Here is a 20,197-nt window from a genome sequence, read left to right as displayed (position 1 = left end):
GATATACTCGTATATTCAGGATAGTTTGGCCCCAATGTCGCCGCCGCCCCCGCCCCGCCCTTCCTTGCCCCTCGCTGCTTTAGTGTATATACCCACACATACAAGCATACATACATATATATATGTATATGAAAACTACCATTTAAACCAATTATTATAAACTAAATAATACACATAAAGATTGTAAAACATAAAAGGAGAAAAAAAACAAAAAGCTTCAATATTTTTATTATTTCTAATTAGAGCTAATTGTAAAAATAAAGCTAAGTTAATTGTTTCCTGTTTGTATAAGCAACAACAAATAATTAAATAAAAACCAATACAAATAAACAGCAACTGCTATATTATTTAACAGCCATATGCATACATAACATATTATATGTTCGTGCCTACTATTTATTATCTGTATTTATTAGCTTCTGTAGGGAATAGATTGGGAGCTCACTTTCAGGATTCCTACAAACAACTGGCGCTGAAGATTTGGTTTATGATGTCCCCTGGGACGAGCGGCAACGTTGTGAGCCCCGTGTATCCGTTACTCAATCAGTATGTTATGGTCCTTACCAGTTAAGGCTACTTCTAGAACAGCACAGGGCAGCCATCTAGGCCCCTTACTTTTTTCGCTCTTCTACCTGCCTTCGGTATTAACATATTCTCGAGTACTCATGTATGCTCTGTGTCCAGTATAAGGACATTTGTCTTTAATGTCGCTTGCAATCCGATCTCAATAACTTTCAGTCATGGTGTTAGACGCCAAGTTAAAGTTTTCTGAACAATTTTCTACCATAGTAAATAAGGGCTTGGGCGTGCTTGGGTTTATAAAGAGATGGTCAAAGGAATTTGATGACCCGTACATGTATAGCAAAGACTGTGTCATAGGCCACTTGATGGCAATCTATAGTCAATAGTTTTTTCATCGGATATTAGTCTAACATCCATCTTTCCTTCATGTTCGCGATTGGTTCGGTTAACGCGTCGCGCGTCATGCGACAGCGCCCCTCTGTCGGTTGGGCGGGAGGAGTGCAGCGTTCCTGCCTGAGATCCGCGCGTAACAGCATTCTGCTGGTGTCTCTTGGGCCACTTGATGGTGCAAAATGTGTGTTGCTATATGTATCTATGTATGCAAGTGTGAGAAGGGGTAGCCTTCTGGCTGATCCCATCTGATCCAGATTCGGCAATCTGGTAGATAATGTCATTAATGATTTAAAAATTTATATTTTTCGGCAAGTATAGAACTAAATACTTGATCCAATTTTCGATTAAATTAAAAACATTCAGCGTGCAAGTCTCTGGGAAATCATTATTCACAATTTCGAAGACAAGAGAAAAGAAGAAAGCAAAAACGCAAAATCTAGTGTCTAACCTGTATGAGATCGGATCATTATTATAGCCAGAAGGAACAAATGAAATTACAGTGGCTTTGTCTTTCTCTCTCTCACACACTCTCTTCCTCGTCCAGTGTGCCGCGGCGCTTGCTGCGGCTCACAAAGTTCCCGCTCGTTATGGAATCATTTCTCGTAATAATCCGGTGCGGACAACAGAACGATTGGTCATAAGACAAGTCAGAGTGGGAAACATTGTTTGCTTCGAAATATAGCTTTTGGACCATCCAAGATCGAACATTATGTACAGATAATATATGTGTATAAGGACATGAGAATCTGGACAGAAGGATGGCTAAGCGTGGAATAGAAATTCTCTACGAGTATTGTATTATTACTTCTAATGGATTTTGTATTGGCTCATTTTTGTTTAATCTTTGTGGCATTTCAAATAAAAATATATAGTACATTTCACAACATATGTTAATATCGTAAAAATAGTTCAGTTTACTTCACTTTCTTCTTATAGGTAATGATCGTGCTATCGATATCTTCCTGTGGATGTTCCTTGTCGCCCCAGCCCCAGACAGGATGGGTGCCATCGCCAGTTCGCAGGACGCGCTTCCGCACCATGTCCATGGAGACGCTCTTTAGATCGTACGCCCAACCCAGACGGGCAAACATCCTGATTAAGTTGGTGGGCAGGTCTTGCGAATAGCGTCCCATCTCGGCGCCCTTGTAGTCCCACGGGAAGACGTGATGGTAGTTGTGGTACCCCTCGCCGTAACGCAGCCAGATAAGGAAGACCAGGCTGGTGGGGCTGATGGACCGGTCGTAGGGGCGTTTGCCGTGCATGTGGCCAGAGCTATTGAGCAGCCAGACGACGTTAAGCATCAGACACCAGCGCGTGAGCGCCGGCACATGCCAAGCAACGCTGAGGGACTCGCCCCAGAAGTATACGGGCACCAGCGTGGGGAGGAGGAAGCAGAAGATGGGCATCAGGATCAGGTAGTACTTCTTCTGGAACATCACTAGAGGGTCCCGCTGCAGATCGGACAGATCGATCAACTTGCCCTTCGCCGTCACGTCGGGGTGCTTCTTGCAGCACAGCCAGCCGATGTGTGCGAACCACCAGCCTCGCTTCGAGTTGTACGGATCGGCATCCGTATCCGTGCATTTGTGGTGTAGGCGATGGTCGCGAGCCCAGTAATACACGGCGTCCTGGAAGGCCAAGGTGTTGAAGAACAGTAAGATCAGACGCACCGCCACGTTTGCCTTATAAGTGCGATGCGCCCACAGCCGATGTGCACCGGCCGTAATCCCCAGGGAAGCTAAACTAAAAAGAATCACGGCAAACACGTCCGTTTGCCACTTCGTGGTTGTGAGCATAAGCCAGATCCCGTACAGAGAGGCCGTATGCACATAGATAAACAGAATTATGTTGATCCACACGAGCTCCAACTTCCGCCCGTCTGTCGTCTTCAGAGTGCTTAAGTCACTGGCGGTACCTTTTGGCCCCGCATCCGTTTCGCAGAGCAAGCCCGTGGTGTCGGGACTAGGTCCTAATTCGATCACATCGCTGTTTGGCGGCATGTTTAGACAGTGCGGTACGTCTGTTTCCCCCGACGACTCAAACTTGAATTGTGGGCTTGTGGCACACTCCCTCTTATACTCATTCTATTAAAATATTCGTCATTCGATTTGCATTTCGATTGAATCGATTTTATACAAATTTTGGGGGGAAGTAGTGTGGACAGTTTTTAAAAAAGTCAACATATGTACATACAGTGGCGAGCACATTTGGATACACTTATCACTTATCATTTTCAACGCTTGTAAAATCATTAAAAATTAATCAACCATTGATTTTTTGTTGCATAGGTTCTTTAATTTAACGAAAAAGGAAAAAAGACAATAATTTAAATTCTAAGAGATCGGTTTCCTAAGGAAATTTTACTTTTTTCCTAAAAAGTCGATGTATCCACTTTTGCATGTTTGGTCTTTTTATTTAAATAATTTTTTTTAAATATTTTTTCCAAAGGGCATTAGCTTTAATCACATTCTGAATAAGTTTTGGCATACTCTCGACTAAATTTAGTATGTGCTTGCAAGGAATCATGCGCCACTCCGACTTCACGCGCTCCCAAAGACTCATTCAATCCCTTTGGTGCTGACTCGAGCGTTGCCAAGGTTTTTTTAAGCAGAGCACATCGATTTTCAAAGGGATTTAGATCTGGGCCATTGAGCAGGTCACTGGATTAAGTCATTATTCTTAAGGATTCCGATCTCTTTGAATTTGAATTATTTGTTTTTTTTCCTTCACATTAAATTAAAGAATACATGAAAAAAAGTACAAGGATTGATTCATTTTTACAGATTTTACAGGCGTTTAAACTGAAAAGTGATGAAAATGTTAAAAAACACTAAAAGAGATCATTTATTGTGTAAATATTCGTTAGCAAACTATATTAATCCCCTTTTAAGATAAATTAACTGCTTTCGATTATTCTGTTCCGTTTCGCAGATATTACCATATTACTAGATTAAGCCAATTCGACTTCTATTTCGATTACGTTCGCGGCCACACGATTAAGCCTATCATTATAAAACTTAAAATTGGATGAACCCTTTGGAATTTGAAATTCAATTAACATTCAAGAGGGAGAATAGCTTGAAAGTTTAATTGCAGCCTTTTGGTTGAAAAATGAGAGTATGCCGTAATTGCATGTAAGACGCATGCGCGTGCAATGCACATACAATGTAGGAGCACTCTGTCGTTGTCATTCTATTCTGTCTTATTTGTATGGCCGCCACTGTGGCAGCCACCTGCATGGGATATCAAAATCGATGTTCTGTTTGTTCTGGCATATCTACGGGACAAGAATGTGGATTTGGTGTCCTAGAATGCAGACAGCCAAACGAATGCACGGAATCTATTGTCTCCCGTAGTGTGAGTTCCGTGAATGGTTTAATGCTCTAGGTTTATTTTGGTTATTTACCAATGAATACTAAATTACATTTTCTGGATCTATTTTTGCAGATTGGCGCAAAAGCACCGGCGGCTTCCGGTACATCACGAGATCTTCTTGAATGCGAACATCATCTTGTGCTTCAGCCTGCTGGCCTCACAAAACTCAATCTGGTGATCATGAGGCCCTGCCTACGTGACTGCATCCTTCGCAGTCTACATGGAGCGCCAGTCGGTGCGTCTGACTAACGAATTCATGGCCGATTTATAAACTGAAGGAGTATAGCCTGGACGACTGGGAGCATTTTGCCGAAAGCATGATTGAAAGTTGAAACAAGTTGAAACAAAAACTTTGATTCCTCACACCCTATATATATATGTATGTATATATTTCAAATGTGGCAATAAAAACACTTGAGTGAGAAGAATATTTCTCTGTTTTTACTCTCGTCTGGCTACCCTGATTCCGGCCTGATATTGGGGGGAGCAAGGATCCGTCACTGGGGATAGAAGGAAGAGAAGAGGACTCGCATGCGTGTATTAACGTGGATTAACGTTAGTTCGTGGTCCAAAATGCGAACCAAGTGGGGTTAACCGCCAACGAAAGTTCAAATGTGAGTCCCGATAAACGGACCGGAATACTGCACACCGGAAGTGGGTCAGAGGAGCTTTCTGGAGAGGAGTTATTTGGAGAGGATTAAGTCTCCTGAGTTGCCTGGAGGGAGAGGATCGTGTGACCCATCAAGAGTGGGAAGTACTGGTGACAAAGGATCATAGTTGACGATATCAGATGGACTGAAACGCAGTGAGTCCGTTCCATATTGTGTGTGAGATCAGAAGCAGAGGCTGTCGTAGGGGCTACAGGCCGGACGTTTGCCTCCGGACAAAACAGTCCCGATTGAACGATCCTGGCCGCGAAACAGAGGGCATTGCTCAGCCATATGTATACACACATTTTTACAGGCGGTCACAAATATACAAATATATGTAAATATACATATATGTATATTGATACCCAATTACAGCGATCTCTCACTGCACGTACCTTTACCACTAAGTCCGCATTTAGTGTTATGTTTCTTGTGTTGTCATTTATTGTTTCATTCGGTATTCATTAGTAGTTTAAGCAACTTAAAGTACCCGAGATCATTGACCGAAAAGAACAACATATTTCCCGATAGAACAAAATGAATGGCTGCATATGCTTGATCCCTTAGTGGGTGACACGGGGAGCACGCGAGCTTTTCGATTTGTATAATATATTTGGGGAAGGGTTAACTTACATGGCGATCAATAGAAAAGACTCAATTTATTTTTCGTTTTACACTTGGGTTCCCCCATTTGTGTATTAAGTTTTCGATGCAATTTTTGTTGTTTTTGTTAGAGCAGTTAAGTTTACAAAATAGGGGGATAAGAGCAGGTTGTAGAATTTTTAGCGCCATGATTTATTTCCTGTTTGCTTCACCCTATGCCAAAAAATTAGCTTTTTTGGCAATCATTCGATTAGACTCAGAGGCTGCAATCTTAGTCACTGATAAAAGCTTAAAAGGTAAAAGGTTCAATTAAATACATCTTTCATTGGGTCGTGGACAAGCTCTAACAGAGGAGGAAAAAGCAAAATATAAAATATTACAGCTAAGCAGATAGCCACGAAAAATGTTTAGAAGCCAGTCAGTTGTGTCTCATTTCATAAGAAATTCATCACATTATGGAAATAATAAGAAACCTCCTAACAGAAGAGCTCTTAAGCCATTGGAAGTATCTGTATATCTTGTAGTATCATTGTAGTATCTGTATCAATGACATTCATAAAAATACAATTTAATATTAAGATACTGAAAAAATTGGTCATTTACATTAATTTTAAGCACTTGAGTCTATTCCACTGTACATGTTTAGTAATGCAGCCTCTGTGACCCCTTAGCAAGAGCTCTTGATAGGTTAGTGTCCCACATTATATTAAAACCTTTAATGTATGTATATATATACCTCCGACCATTGCCCATAAAATTAATTCCGCATGAGTAAGGGAATCCCCGTCTTAACCTCAGCACAATCATTTGGCTAACCAAAGAGTTCTAATTTATTTATTTACAGTAGAATCCGGCTATAACAACTCTGCTTATAGCGTTCGTCCGGTCATTGTGACGAAAATTCGATGACTTGGTGGGGACCAACCATACAAATTTATATGAAAACTTATAGTACGTTTCCGCTTTTAGCGACAAACCGCTTATACCGACGATATTTTTGACAATTCCAACGGCTATTGCGACGTGTCGAAAAAAATACAGCGAAATAATGCCAACAAATTTATCATCACTCTAGTTTTCCTTCCACCAAATACGAAATCTCTATTACAACCAATGGATCAAGGCATAACTCGAGTTATTAAATCAACTTTTCTTAAAAATTTCGTTCCTAAAATAATCACCAATATGGTAGAAAACAATCATGAAAATTACCATCCTTGATGCCATTTTAATGATAAATGATGCATGGCAACAACTTTCGCCAGCGACAATTGCGAATTGTTTTAAGTATTCTGGTCCCAGCAGCTCATTCTCAAGTGATATTGTAAACGAAAATTCCTCTATTGGTTTGTTCAAGAGCTCAACCTTCCGGACAGGACGGCGACGACAACGTCGAAGATCCAAATGAAGATGTGCCTAGCGTTTTGGAGGAATTTAAGGCTGCAGAAATTCTGAATAGATATGTCCATTCAAATTTTTATGACGAGAGCCTAACGCACAGCATGTCGCTTTTAAATAGTGCTGTGCGCGACTGTTTTTATGTGTATGTCAAAAACTACTGCTAAACAATCAAAAATTACTAAATTAATTACTTGTTATTTCATGCTTATGAATATGCATTTTTATGAAAAAATTATTATTGAATTAAATTTATTAAACTTTTTGTTTTAATTACAAATTTCTTTTTTTGTTATTATAAAACCTATTACGAACATGGCCACCATAAAATAAACAACAAAATATTTTGTGCTCCGTTTGGTTAGAGCGTCTTCCGGGTATAACGACATAAAATCGTCGGTCCCTTGAGTTTCATTATAACCGGATTCTACTGTATTTGTTTTTTGCTAAACGATTTGGTGATTTTGGTTAGAGGTAATTTTTTTGAATTATTTATTTACTTATCTACACGCAGTATAGCGAAAGATTATTGATAATCAAAAATTAAAGTTTGGATATTCAGAAACATGATAAATTTATTTATGATTCTATGACCAATAATAAAAATTAAAAAAATTAAAAATGTCAGTTGCCCACTGGTAAAAAAGCCAAAAGGAGAAAAAGTCATTAAACATTGGGGTTCATAAGGAGTTTGGAATTACTTTAGGATAAGCATATTACAGAAATGAGGAAATGTGTGCCATCTCAGAACTTCAATAAATGCAGAAAATATTTTTAATTTTGCATCTTATGTCTTATATCTTATGTTATATACAAACATATATACAGAAATCATATCAAATGAATGACCTATGTCAAACACATATGTATGTATCAATCTCTAAAAAAGACATTATAAATTACATTTCAAACATCTTGGAAAATATCTAGGAAATATTGAATGTGGTAATCAATAACATTTTGTGATGAGTAGTGCATTTATTATAAGGAATAACTTTGTAGCAATAGAAATATTGAAATAGACAAATCTTGTTCCCCTGTTTAAATTAAGGCGGGTTAAATGTTCGTCTTTTTTCATCGGTATATTTGCGGTATTTTTGAGAGTCAGACGGTCACACCTCTCCTGCAACGAAGAAATGAGTCTTTATTTTGAATGGCGTATTTCAATAGGTTATGGACAACAGGCAAAATCAATAGATTCTTTAGTAGATAATCTTATCTGTTAGTGGGGTTTCCTCTGAGTTAAATTAATTGAGGGCCTAATATATTGGCCTTTGCAACATTCAACATGGCTAGCAACATTTTGAAGCGTACGACTCTGTTGCTCGTTTTTTGTCACACACATTACGTTACCTTGTACTCGTCCATACCCTCTTTTTCATTCCAATCGAGGAATATGGTTTCCAATCCTTGAAGGTGAGCGATTAACCCATTGTAGACTAAGAGATTTTTTTAATATTCCACCGAAAAAAATGAAAAGTGACTAGTTTTAGCGCAGTTCAGGTGAAAGGTATCGAAAGGTGAAAGGTGGCATGGATCTACAAGAAGACTTTACAATCGTTAATATTTTCCGTTATTTACCTCAAGAAGTTGACTATTTAAATAGAGGTGGCTTAAGCGGGCTAAGTTCGTTCTTCGAGACGCTATATTGAGTTCGTCAGTATATTTACGGTATATTTTTAAAATGAGACGGTGTATTTTGGTATATTTCTACTATTCCGACTGAATTCCCACCCCCATCCCCACCCAACAGTGCTGCCGACCTTTCAATGGGTGAAATGGAATTTGAAAATTTGGTAAGAATAGCTGTTTAGCTGGCCCTAACTTATAGCTGGCTGCCGGCCAGCAGCAGCCAATTCCCAGAACCAGAACCCGACCACCCGTCTGGAGCAGAAGACATAGCAAATTCAATAGACTCCAACCCGACAAACGGCCACCGCGGCTGTATAAACAAACTTCAACAGAATAAATTGCTGCTGTTGCTGTTCTTTTTGGTGTGGAGCACATTATGCAAAAACTAGTTTGAGCGGTTATTGAACCTCTGACACTTGACTTGCGTTTGCCGGCAAATATTCATTCGCCCCCAGGCCTGACCGCTCGCTCAATTCTTATTAAAGAAGTTCAATCTGGAATACAGAATTCGACGTGTCAGCAGAAGAGGGACATGCACGTGTACAAAATGAGTAATCGAGTTCCGGAGCTAATTATATGGTGGGTACATACAGATATGTAAACAATTTGCTCCCCGACTAATGATGACCATTCCAGCTCCTTTATCGTGGTCAGCTTGCTGGTCATACACTTCTTTTCGGACCTGTTGCGTGCCTCGCTGGGCGGCTTCTACACCAAGGATGTGACGCTATCGCAGATTCTGGATGCCCAGAACTCCGACTATGCCTGGCTTCTAAAACTGTTGGTTAACTGCTTCGGCTACAGTTGCGTCTTTGTGCCCGGCTATCTCATATACAAATATGTGGCACGCACCGGCTACCTCGAAAGAGGCAACAAGACCATTCTGCACACGGCCATCAACATGTGCATCACAGGCAACTCCACCTACGAGCCACTGGATGTTGCGGCCAGTACAGCGGATAAGGAACGATCTGCAGGATCGGTGGCGGTCAAGCGCACGAGTTCCCAGGAGGCTGTGCAGCTGCTTTGGTGCTTTGGCGGCCTAATGGTGTCCTATTTGACCTGGGGCGTTTTGCAGGAGAAGATCATGACACAGAAATATCTGAATTTTGCTGGTGAGAGTTCCAAGTTCAAAGATTCGCAATTTTTGGTGTTTGCCAACCGATTGCTGGCCTTTATGGTGGCCCTCATCTATCTGCAATGGCAGCCCTCGCCCACACGACACCGAGCACCGCTTTACAAGTACTCCTTCGCCTCGTTCTCGAACATAATGAGCGCCTGGTTCCAGTATGAGGCTCTTAAATTTGTCAACTTTCCCACTCAGGTGCTGGCCAAGTCGTGCAAAATAATCCCTGTCATGGTGATGGGCAAGATCATGTCGAAGGCCAAGTATGAATCTTACGAGTATGCCACAGCTGTGCTAATCTCGCTGGGCATGATCTTTTTCATGAGTGGGTCGGCAGACAGCAACAAAGCCAGTGGAGTGACCACCTTGACGGGCGTCTTCCTGCTCTCTTTGTACATGGTCTTCGATAGCTTCACAGCCAATTGGCAGGGCTCGCTGTTCAAGAGCTACGGTATGACCTCCCTTCAGATGATGTGCGGCGTAAATCTGTTCTCCTCGATCTTCACTGGCGCCTCGCTGTCGATGCAGGGCGGATTCATGGACTCCCTGTCCTTTGCCACAGAGGTATATATGTCCAAACACGATTATATTTAGTCCTACCTCACGTATTAAGTCTTATTTTTAGCATCCGAAATTCGTTTTTGATATGGTTGTGCTTTCCATTTGCTCAGCAGTCGGGCAATTGTTTATTTATCACACAATTGATGTCTTCGGCCCAGTTGTGTTTACCATCATTATGACGCTGCGTCAGGTGAGTCTTCGTCTCTGTTTACTCAACTGTCTGCTGCTCCAGAACCACTCTATCGGTTTTACCCTTTGCCCCACAGGCCGTAGCCATCATGCTCTCTTGTTTCATCTACCACCACAGCGTGTCGGCTCTGGGCATCTTTGGTGTTCTCATCGTTTTCGTAGCCATCTTTCTGCGCGTCTACTGCACACAGCGTTTGAGGGCAATGCGCAAACGGGCCGAGGCTAATAAACCAAAAATGGCTGTCTAACCAGAGGCATGGAAGTGGAAGCGCCTCACATACAACGCACAGACTTCCCAGATTAGTCTTTAAGTTATATTATCTGGATACAAGCTATCTGGATACGGATCCTAGTTCCAATCTCTGAACAGAGGCAGCTGGGTCTATCTCTTCCCATTTTGTACAGTTTTGTTTTACTAGTTCTAAGTTTAAATAATTTTATTGTAAGGCCTAACGATTTTATGTGTGCTTCAAGTAAATTGTATATGATATACCAGCATATGGAGTGTCTGTACTTAAATCTAGTGCGTCCTTTTAATTATGGGTACTTTTAATTATGAAAACAAGCAGATTAAGAGATGTACCATAATATTTTTATTTTTGAATGCATGCTTGGCTCTTGTAGTTAGTTAAGTTCTATATTCCTCAAATATTTGTCCAATATTCATCTTTTGGGTCGTCATGCTCCGGTTTGGTGTCGCATGAGCCACTTGATGGTGCAGTCATGGCATATCAACGTTAAATGTAGTTATCTGCATTACACCACCATGATTTATAGTAATATATGTAAACAGATTAAGCTTTCCCAAATTATAATGTAAATCTTTATCTGAAGACTCAAAGACAATCTAATACGATCCGTTGTCAACTGATTTCGTGAAATGTTAGTGCTTCCAACTTAAAAAAAAAAATGTGATTAATGTTAGATGGATCCGTAAATCCCCCCACAACTAATTAGATTCATTCCCAGAGCAGCAGCAGAAGCGTCATGCGACATTGACCCACTTTTCCTATTACATTTTTGGCAGAAATACGTTTTTGGCCAAAAACTACAACGGGTGAGAGCTTCAGAGCTGCCAGCGTTGGCTGACACAGGTCAATGCACACGAGTCGCAGAGTGTAGCATGTTTTTTGTTGCTGGTTTCCCTTTGCTATTATTGTGCCACATGTGGGCGCGTATAATGATGATGATGCCGGCGGTTGGGTTTGGGTGGGCGGCCTAGATTACCATATCAAAACAATGCGCTGGAAAAATGGGAGCCAATAAAAAAAGGGCATTATGCAATCGTCAGTGTCTGCCGAGCTGCCTTCTAAGGGAAGAGCAACAAATTTGCCAAATTGGAGTTGTTTTTTTTGCACATCGGCGAGGTGATAAGTTGGGGCATGCTCCACAGTAGAGGAATAGTTCGTGCCCATCCAGCCAACCGAGCAGAAGTCTTCGACTCAGTGAATCCGCGTATCCTCGACATGCAGCTACTGCTTGTTCTCCTTTTAGGAGCCCTCCTCAGCTGCTCCGTGGCCTATTCACGGAGCTACAGCTACGATTATCCCAGGAGAAGGCCCTCGCCTTACTCATACAACACCGTCCCTCAATCCCAGAGCAACCGACACTCGCGGGAGAGCGGTGCCACCGCTGCTACCAAATCAGACACGGAAAATGCCAAGTTTGCGGGCGCATCTAACCAGGAACTCGATGAGTCCGTCGGTGATGAGAGGACTTTGCTGCTCAAGAAAAAGCTCCGGAAATTGGCTCGTCCTTATCTGGGATACGGCGGGTATGGCGGATATGGCGGATACGGCGGATACGGCGGATACGGCGGTTATGGCGGATATGGAGGCGGCAATCCTTGCTCACCCTTTGGACGCGATGTCAAGAGCGGCCAGAAGGATCCGGACGAGCAAGGACGTTTCCTCTTCGATGTGAATGTGTACAAAGTCTATCAAGGAGGATGTCGTGGCGGAGGCGGTCTGGGAGGTGGTTTTGGCGGTGGTCTTGGCGGTGGTCTGCTCTCAGATCCCATTCCACCACCCGTGGCGCCCTACCCCGTGCCAGTCCGTCCGTATGCTCCCTTCGCCACGTGGCTGTCGTTGTTCGCTCCTGGTGTGCTTGGAGCCGCAACTGTGCCGGGTGTTCCCCTGTCGGATCCTATCCGTCCTCCTTCGGCCGGTGGGGACTTACAGAGCGATCCTGCCGTGGATCCCAGCTATGCCGCGCCTCCAGTGCGCCGACCCGTCCCCAATCGGGTCTACTACGATTCAGCTGGAGCGGTAAGTCGTGACTATCGATGAATGAACATGAATCCCTCCCTCTCACACTCTCCTTTGCAGCCGCCTGTGACGCCTGCCCAACTGGTTGGCGGCGTAGCAACCACTGTGAATGGGATCATCCAACAGCTTACAGGACAGGTGCAACCGGTCTACCAAACGGGCGCGTATCGGTCGAGGAGCAATCAGCGGAGTAGCTACGGATGAGCCACCCCTCACGGTCATTCACCCATCCCATTCATACTATGTGTAGAGATGTAGTTAAAATGTGATTTCGAGTATCTGTTAGGAAATAAAATAAGAACGAATTTAAAAAAAAACACCTAGATTATAAATGCTATATCTACAAATCAAATATATAATCAGGTATTATGTGCTCTACAAGTACTCAGCAGGGTCCGATCAGCGTCGTGTCGAGAAAAATTGGCTCTTGAGCAAAAGTTCAAGAAAACTTATTGTAGAGAGCGGGATATAATTGGTTTGCACTGAAACATTATGAAGGGCTTCAAATCTCCATTTTAGTTGCTGAATGATAAGATCTATTGAATCCAAAAATTTCATCCAAAATCGATCAGTCTCAGATGGTATGTTTTCACTTTCAACAACAGCCCTATATACTCAAATTGTCTCCGCATTTTTCTGTTTGTTTTAACATCAGTATCAATATCCCAATACTTATATCTTGCACAATTATTTTACTTGAAAGTATTCCTATCACTTAATTTTCAGCTGTGTTTGAAAAATACGTTCCTTCTTTGGATGTTTTGACGCAATGTGAAAACGTATCTCTGGATCATCCTTAGATATCAGTTTTAAAGTTTTTAGAAAAATACCGTAGCTATGATTATCTTAATTGTTCGAAGATCCCCGTAATGATAAGTTATTATCAGCGCAAATAAGAATGGCATTCATATTATGTGGCATATTACGCCATTTAAATTCCCTTGCTTAATAGCTTTTTCCAAAACAGATTGAACTACTAGACCTAGCTTCATTCTTTTGTTCTAAGTCTTTCCACTGAATGTATGAACATTAGGATTTGATTTTTGCCAATTTGAGAAACCATTTTCTGGATCGGGCAGCTGACTGAAAGATTTTCCAAAGAACCAACAAGAGAAGCAATATAGGGACAGGGCCCCAATCAAGTACATATACATATAAATTCCGAACAAAAATTTAGATACAGATTCATTCGGAATGATTAAAATGTATATATATACATATACAGTCCAAATCGAAGGCGTAAGAACACAAAATTAATTTAATTGAATGTGCACGCAATTGCCATAAGGAAATGGTTCAATTGGTAGCAAAATTTCAGACCAAATCTTATAAAAATAATCATTTTAGACTAGCCAACATGCGTTGCCTTTAGCGTAGGAAAGATCGGGTTGAGGAAATCCCCAGACCATGCCCAGGCAATAGCTTAGTCATGCCCCTTGCCACACACATGCTCGTAAATCTCGGATCTATGCCCATTAAATTTATGCACGTCTCGTTCGGTACATTAAAAGAGCGAGGGAACCGCAAAAAAGTAGCCCCAAGGACAATAGTATGTATTCCCAGAGAAACCGGATTTCGAACTTAATATTTCGGTTTTTTTGTGTATTTTACAATCTTTGCCGGAGGTACTCGTACAAATAATAAGGCACTTAACTAGACAGATGGATCACAGACTCAGCAGAGGTTTACGTTTAACCGAAGAAACCCCCACCGCCGCCGTAGCCCCCGTTATGGTACCCATTGGAGTACTGTGACTGACTGTACTGACCCCCGTAGGATCCACCCTGGTTGTAGTATGACCCGCCGCCGGGATAGAATCCGCCGTGATGATTGTGATGATGGGGCCTGTGTCCAAAGCCAGAGTATCCATCGCCAGAATAGCCGCCGCCGTATCCTCCGGGATAGCCAGAATAGCCCCCACCGTAGCCCCCACCGTAGTCTCCTGGATAGCCACTAGAATAGCCATCTGGGTAGCTGCCGCCTCCAAAGCCGCTGTACAGGCCTCCGCCTAGGCCAACTCCAGCGCTGAGTCCAACACTCCCACCGAATCCGCCGCCCAAGAGGCCAAAAGTGCGTCCCTCAGCCTTGACGGGGGCTGGAGCAGGTGCCGCCTGACCATGACCGACGACCAGCAAAACGACCAGCAGCTAAAGAGGAGAGCAAATCAATGAGCAGGTGCATCCCAACGAGGGGTCCCAGCGCAGAGAAACACTTACACAACTCACACGAAACAGAGACATGCCGATATCGAGGGCTTCTTGTATGAAACTAAATTGCAATTGTGAAGTGCCCGAAGCTTTTATACCCCGAATCCGAATCTCAGCAAGAAGCTACAACTACGCGGCACGCATTGCCAAGTGGATTCTACGCAAATTGCAGAACAAACACGACCGAAAGCGAAACCAGTTTGTGACGAAATCTGGGAATGCCCCCCAGATCCAAAAGACACAATATAATAATCGCAGCGGACAATACGGCGCTGCTTGACTGGGCCTCAGAATGCGTTAATTTTTCAGCCAGCCCAAAATTATCATTTTTTTTGAGGGCCGGACGATCAAGATCATGGAAAACCCAATAAAAATAATCACTGAACCATCTACAATCACCAGGCGCTTTTCAAGACCAACAAGTAGAGGGAACACTGTGAAGATTTGGATCTACACTATTTTAGATAAGATGTTTTTTCTTTGCCCTCGAGATCTCCTCCAAAGCTACCGATTTGTATATACACTAATTAAAATAAGACAGTTGTTCTTTTGTTAAGTAATCTATTATCCTACTTACTATATTATCCATTCCTATACGATCTATTCTGTTTCGAACTGCCTGTTACAATAATCCATTCTATTCTTACAAACACATTGCCAAGTCAAAGATTGCCCGCCAGTTAGGGTATACCACTCAGGTGCCATTCAAAATCCACTGACAACGGGCAAAGACAAATGACTTAGGCAACAAACTTTTTCACAGAACGTGCAGTGAAGCATATGCCTCCATTGTCGACCCACACCCACCCGCACTCTTTCTGCTCATTAGCACTTGCTGCCATGTATTGTAAGTATATGACTAACTATATGTCTGATATGTGCATGTGGCTCCTCCTCTTATTTATTCTGGTCAATTGTTATGCCTTCACTTTCGTTTCAAAGTTTATTCACCCTCAAGCTGATTATCGCTTGACGTCAGCGGGGTTATCTACCATACGATAGAGAGATACCATACGACCCACATCATCATCATTGCTAGTCAGGAAGTTGTAGTTGGATCCAAAGACAGCGCTGAAGATGTACGACAATGATAGATCTGCAGGGGGAAATAAATAAAATCCTAATTAGTTCTGTGAACGGGTTGTAAACGACCTGAATGTTGATGAAATTTTTAAGGAAAAGATCTTACAAGTAAACCCAGATAATGTTTATAGCTTTGAAACTTCAATTGAACTGAGAAAGGTACATAGTATATTGTGTGGATTCAATCGATATGAAGGTCTAAGATGGTTTGGTAAAAAAAACATAGTTCTATAACAAGTATCTCAGATAGTACTAGTACTTGATGAATAATATACTAATGATTATGTCTTCACATTTGTTCTATAATTATGTTTCCCATTATTGTAATTACTTTGAGGCGTATTTCCGTTTTGCGGCGACTATAAGAATGGCAAACTTTAATCAGACTCCATTGAGTTGCTTGCTGACCATGAAGGTGGGTGTACACAAAGATTTAGTCGCTCCAACTAAACCACTAAATCGTATTCTTGAACCCTCTCGCCTTTAGTTTTTTGCGCTGTCCTTTCTGCTCTGCGGCCTGTGTCTCGAAGTGATGAGTGCCCCCCAGTGGGGTCAAGGATCAGGATTTGGCTATGGTTTTGCTCCCTACTCGGGCTATGGCGGCAGTTATGCCTTGTCCAGTGCCAGTGCCGGAGCGAGTAGTAGTACTGGATACCAGCAAGGATTCGGATCGCCCTATGGGGGATATGGCGGATTTGGCGGTTTTGGCGGAGGATACGGGGGCTATCGACAGCAGTACAATCAGTTCAGTAATCAGCAAAACAGCTACGGATCCTCCGGCTATGGCGGATTCGGATACCCCTATGGGTATGGCAGATGAGTGAGGGGCAAACAGACAGATGCATATTTGTTTTGGCTTAATGCTGGAAATTTCTGGCTCTAACCATGCTTTGTTTGATTTCTTTATTTGGATTTTAATTTGATGGAGGTCAATAAAACGTAAATACCCAAAATGATTCACTCTTTATCAATTTCCAACCTTTTGGGCTTCACATGTGTTTGATAAGCTGAGCACTATCTGGGTAAGGCCCTCTCTGTTTTGGTTCTGAACATGAAGATTATTAAAACGTATTTCCTACTTTGTAATTTGATCACTTTTTGTAAATTAGCACATGTATCGCAGGCTGATTTCCCATTGACATTCGCTTGTTCATTCAATTTTTTTCATTTCTTTTCTCATGCCCAATTTTGTGTGTATGCTCTCAAAAAACCTGAAATTTTCAGGGGCAAATCATGTGCATAAGGCAAATATAAGACACAACCTGAAGTTCACAGCAGCAGCAACAACAAAAGACAGACAAGAGCTCTTAAGCGGCGGCCGATTGCATAAGGGCGATTCGAGACGCGCGCAGAAAATCCGTCAGACAGATAAAAACTCGTCGCTTGCCTCGCAGCCGCTTCAATTGAACACGCGTTCCAGCCAAGAGACTAGCCTCGTCATCCGCCGGCCCACACATTTGAACTTGAAGTTTTTACAACTAGATAAAGCAATTTTCAAATAAAGACCTCTGATCTTTGGCCAAAAACAGACTTAATCAATTAAAGAGGCGTTAAAACATCATCAAAACATCATGAAAATGCAAATCATTGTAAGTGATTTTTATGGATTCAAAAAGACTCGTAAAGTGCTTGTGACATAATGTGGATCTAATGAAATATAAATATTAATCAAACGAATCTCATTAGATTATTCCTTCCTAATCTTTCTTATCTTTCTTTCGAAAACAGTGCCATCAAAACCATCTACTCCTGATCCTGGGAGTATGCTTTCTGTTTTTGCTGCAAGGAACCTCAGCCGGAAAGATAAAATTGCTGGCTTTTAAAGGACCCCATGCCGGCTTTGTGGGGCTCAAGGTGCGCACTCCTAAATTACTGGGCCTGAAGCATGCTCTGAGCGGAGGTGGACTAGGATTCGGCGGTGGTGTTGGTGCTAGCATTGGAGCTGGAATCGGAGCAGGATATGGCGGCGGCTATGGCGGAGGGTACGGCGGCGGGTATGGCAGCAACAGTGGCTATGAGCACCACGAATTTCACGAAAGTCATCACGAAAGTCATCATAGCAGCGGAGGGAGCTACGGAGGCGGTGGCTTCGGAGGCGGTGGCTTCGGAGGTGGCCTCTGGGGCAAATGAGAATGTCAATAGGTCAATAGAATAAGGGAAAATCATGTGCTTGCCATTAGAATCCAGATCCACCCAAAATTGTTATTTAGTTGTAGACTCATTTCCCCATTCATAAAATAAAGTTATCTATAGGAATGAACCATTTACAAATTCGGGTATGCTTTTTTAACGGTTCTATGATTTAAGAACCGTGGGAGCTACTCGTATGATCCTGGTGTTCAAAACTCACAAACCTTACGGTTACGATGATCGAGTTGCAGTGCTCATGAAGTGGCGTTAAAATTAGCTTTCTTTCGCTTTCTAGGTTCTTGGTTTTAAGAATGGGTTTGGAAAAGTATTTTTCAGCCCAATTTCAAGCAGAGAGGGCAACCCAATACTACTTAATCTGCTCAATCGATAAAATATAAAAAGACTTATTTTATGTATCCTTTATATGCTAATTTTTTGCTCTTCTCTCTCGAGTTCGTGCATATTTGCCATTCCAAAAAACCAGATATATTTATGTATATTTTATTTGAATTTGGCGGCAATTGTGCTACCATCCACTATCGATATATAATGAAATTAGCGATGCAGCTATCGATAAGTAATGGCAGTATCGATATATCTATCGAAATATAATGAAATTTTAATAATGTGCAAATTGTGAGCTAGATGGCGCTGTATTACTCCACTGTATGCTGGCCGTTTGACTATATGATGTCAGCAGGTTTCCGTAGTGTAGTGGTTATCACGTGTGCTTCACACGCACAAGGTCCCCGGTTCGAACCCGGGCGGAAACAGAACTAAGCTCTTTTGATTTAGGTGTCAAAGGGTACCATTTTGAAGATTCATTCGTGATAGCTCTTCTCGCGGCGGCACAAAGTCCTATCCTCCCCCTAGTCTCGTTGTACTCAACCTGGCTGTTATAATTCTTTCATTAAATAATAATATATGTACGAACACACTGAAAAATAAAATATCGCGACATTTATAGAGATCTACCGTACGATTTTGGTTAGAGTTATTATTTTAATGATGAAAAATAGGAATTTAGTTTATCAATTGAAATAAATATTGATAAAAAATTTTAGCTGGGCTCAACCGGGATTTGAACCCGGGACCTCTCGCACCCAAAGCGAGAATCATACCCCTAGACCATTGAGCCTCTTGCCGAGTCATGCCCAGATAACAGTTTTCTATATGTGACCCAAATAGCACCAACAACTAAAACAAGTACAAGTAGCTATAAAATCAAATCACAATCAAGAGGAAAGTGTTTCTGTAATTTTATTCCCACTAAAATAGAAGAAAAACACTGTTTGGAGATGCGGGGCATCGATCCCCGTACCTCTCACATGCTAAGCGAGCGCTCTACCATCTGAGCTACATCCCCGTGTGCGAAACGGGCAGACAAAGTGAAAACAAGGCGGAAGTGATTTGATTTTTCACGTGAATTTTAATATAATGGTCAACAACTTAAAACTATCTCGAAAACATGTTTAACAGCGGGTAATACTTGGAGTAGTCAATGGCTGACCGAAAAACAACGCCTTCTAGCCGTAGTAGCCGCCATAGGGATTGCCATAACCACCTCCAAATCCGCCTGGGTAGCCACCTGTATAACCGCCTCCAAATCCGCCAGGATACCCGCCGCCGAATCCGCCTCCAAATCCGCCAGGATACCCGCCGCCGAATCCTCCTCCATACGAGGGAACAGGTACTAGGTATGGCGCTGGCGCTGGTGGCGGTGGGCGAGCATTATTTCCGCCCAAAAGACCACCCAACAGGTTGCCAAACAGGCCACCCCCCCCTCCGCCGCCACCGAGTAAACCACCTCCTCCTCCTCCTCCGCCGAGCAGACCACCCAGGGGTATAATACGATTTTCCACAGGCCCGCCAGTGGGCTCACCTCCGGCTGCTGTGGCCGGGCGCTGCTGGGGATACTGGTATTGGGCGTAACTGCAGGCGCAGAGCGACAACAGCACCAACAACTGCCAAAGGACAGAATGTCCGTTAATAATTGTGCATCTTTAAGATGGTCCAAAGCAAAGCTACTCACCGAACAGCTGATCTTCAACATGTTTCTGA

The 20,197-nt window shown here is 42.4% G+C and overlaps 7 protein-coding genes and 3 non-coding genes across 10 annotated transcripts; 5 read left to right on the top strand and 5 right to left on the bottom strand.

Annotated features, from left to right (window-relative positions):
• Nucleotides 1-1,829: 1,829 nt before the first annotated feature.
• LOC108153874 (acyl-CoA Delta(11) desaturase-like) lies at nucleotides 1,830-3,015 on the bottom strand. The gene has a single exon (XM_017283974.2). The coding sequence runs from the start codon at nucleotides 2,913-2,915 to the stop codon at nucleotides 1,830-1,832; it is 1,086 nt and encodes a 361-aa protein (XP_017139463.1). The 5' UTR covers nucleotides 2,916-3,015.
• Nucleotides 3,016-8,668: 5,653 nt separating this feature from the next.
• On the top strand, nucleotides 8,669-10,968 carry LOC108157071 (adenosine 3'-phospho 5'-phosphosulfate transporter 1). The gene is made up of 4 exons (XM_017288906.2): nucleotides 8,669-9,152; nucleotides 9,210-10,263; nucleotides 10,325-10,450; nucleotides 10,527-10,968. The coding sequence occupies exons 1-4, from the start codon at nucleotides 9,106-9,108 to the stop codon at nucleotides 10,695-10,697; spliced, it is 1,398 nt and encodes a 465-aa protein (XP_017144395.1). The 5' UTR covers nucleotides 8,669-9,105; the 3' UTR covers nucleotides 10,698-10,968.
• A 922-nt stretch (nucleotides 10,969-11,890) lies between these two features.
• On the top strand, nucleotides 11,891-12,997 carry LOC108157072. The gene is made up of 2 exons (XM_033389426.1): nucleotides 11,891-12,716; nucleotides 12,777-12,997. The coding sequence occupies exons 1-2, from the start codon at nucleotides 11,916-11,918 to the stop codon at nucleotides 12,918-12,920; spliced, it is 945 nt and encodes a 314-aa protein (XP_033245317.1). The 5' UTR covers nucleotides 11,891-11,915; the 3' UTR covers nucleotides 12,921-12,997.
• Nucleotides 12,998-14,304: 1,307 nt separating this feature from the next.
• LOC108154571 (pupal cuticle protein Edg-91) lies at nucleotides 14,305-15,022 on the bottom strand. Its single transcript, XM_017284870.2, has 2 exons — nucleotides 14,933-15,022; nucleotides 14,305-14,863 (listed from the first exon to the last, which is right to left on the bottom strand). The coding sequence occupies exons 1-2, from the start codon at nucleotides 14,954-14,956 to the stop codon at nucleotides 14,408-14,410; spliced, it is 480 nt and encodes a 159-aa protein (XP_017140359.1). The 5' UTR covers nucleotides 14,957-15,022; the 3' UTR covers nucleotides 14,305-14,407.
• A 1,351-nt stretch (nucleotides 15,023-16,373) lies between these two features.
• Nucleotides 16,374-16,948, top strand: LOC108154613 (keratin-associated protein 19-2). Its single transcript, XM_017284930.2, has 2 exons — nucleotides 16,374-16,421; nucleotides 16,494-16,948. Exons 1-2 carry the CDS (start codon nucleotides 16,374-16,376, stop codon nucleotides 16,824-16,826), a joined length of 381 nt encoding a protein of 126 aa, XP_017140419.2. The 3' UTR covers nucleotides 16,827-16,948.
• Nucleotides 16,949-17,300: 352 nt separating this feature from the next.
• On the top strand, nucleotides 17,301-18,377 carry LOC108154562 (pupal cuticle protein Edg-91). The gene is made up of 2 exons (XM_017284863.2): nucleotides 17,301-17,595; nucleotides 17,735-18,377. Exons 1-2 carry the CDS (start codon nucleotides 17,578-17,580, stop codon nucleotides 18,134-18,136), a joined length of 420 nt encoding a protein of 139 aa, XP_017140352.1. The 5' UTR covers nucleotides 17,301-17,577; the 3' UTR covers nucleotides 18,137-18,377.
• Nucleotides 18,378-18,836: 459 nt separating this feature from the next.
• Trnav-cac lies at nucleotides 18,837-18,909 on the top strand. Its single transcript has one exon. It is a non-coding gene; the product is annotated as a tRNA-Val (tRNA).
• A 293-nt stretch (nucleotides 18,910-19,202) lies between these two features.
• Nucleotides 19,203-19,274, bottom strand: Trnap-ugg. The gene has a single exon. It is a non-coding gene; the product is annotated as a tRNA-Pro (tRNA).
• A 155-nt stretch (nucleotides 19,275-19,429) lies between these two features.
• Nucleotides 19,430-19,502, bottom strand: Trnaa-agc. The gene has a single exon. It is a non-coding gene; the product is annotated as a tRNA-Ala (tRNA).
• Nucleotides 19,503-19,662: 160 nt separating this feature from the next.
• Nucleotides 19,663-20,189, bottom strand: LOC108154709 (glycine-rich protein 23). The gene is made up of 2 exons (XM_017285059.1): nucleotides 20,169-20,189; nucleotides 19,663-20,100 (listed from the first exon to the last, which is right to left on the bottom strand). Exons 1-2 carry the CDS (start codon nucleotides 20,187-20,189, stop codon nucleotides 19,663-19,665), a joined length of 459 nt encoding a protein of 152 aa, XP_017140548.1.
• Between the last annotated feature and the right edge of the window lie 8 nt (nucleotides 20,190-20,197).

The sequence above is a fragment of the Drosophila miranda genome, chromosome 2 (assembly GCF_003369915.1).
Source record: "Drosophila miranda strain MSH22 chromosome 2, D.miranda_PacBio2.1, whole genome shotgun sequence".
In the NCBI taxonomy this organism is placed as follows: domain Eukaryota; kingdom Metazoa; phylum Arthropoda; class Insecta; order Diptera; family Drosophilidae; genus Drosophila; species Drosophila miranda.
This window is presented reverse-complemented; position numbering and strand designations above follow the sequence as displayed.

Coding starts and splice junctions, on each gene's coding strand:
- LOC108157071 (XM_017288906.2), top strand. CDS start 9,106: ATGCACGTGTACAAAATGAGTAATCGAGTTCCGGAGCTAATTATATG. Junction 9,153..9,209: donor GTTCCGGAGCTAATTATATG/GTGGGTACATAC, acceptor TGACCATTCCAG/CTCCTTTATCGTGGTCAGCT. Junction 10,451..10,526: donor TCATTATGACGCTGCGTCAG/GTGAGTCTTCGT, acceptor TTTGCCCCACAG/GCCGTAGCCATCATGCTCTC.
- LOC108154571 (XM_017284870.2), bottom strand. CDS start 14,956: ATGTCTCTGTTTCGTGTGAGTTGT. Junction 14,864..14,932: donor CTCTGTTTCGTGTGAGTTGT/GTAAGTGTTTCT, acceptor TCTCCTCTTTAG/CTGCTGGTCGTTTTGCTGGT.
- LOC108154709 (XM_017285059.1), bottom strand. CDS start 20,189: ATGTTGAAGATCAGCTGTTCG. Junction 20,101..20,168: donor TGTTGAAGATCAGCTGTTCG/GTGAGTAGCTTT, acceptor GTCCTTTGGCAG/TTGTTGGTGCTGTTGTCGCT.
- LOC108157072 (XM_033389426.1), top strand. CDS start 11,916: ATGCAGCTACTGCTTGTTCTCCTTTTAGGAGCCCTCCTCAGCTGCTCC. Junction 12,717..12,776: donor ACTACGATTCAGCTGGAGCG/GTAAGTCGTGAC, acceptor TCTCCTTTGCAG/CCGCCTGTGACGCCTGCCCA.
- LOC108153874 (XM_017283974.2), bottom strand. CDS start 2,915: ATGCCGCCAAACAGCGATGTGATCGAATTAGGACCTAGTCCCGACACC.
- LOC108154613 (XM_017284930.2), top strand. CDS start 16,374: ATGGCAAACTTTAATCAGACTCCATTGAGTTGCTTGCTGACCATGAAG. Junction 16,422..16,493: donor GTTGCTTGCTGACCATGAAG/GTGGGTGTACAC, acceptor TCTCGCCTTTAG/TTTTTTGCGCTGTCCTTTCT.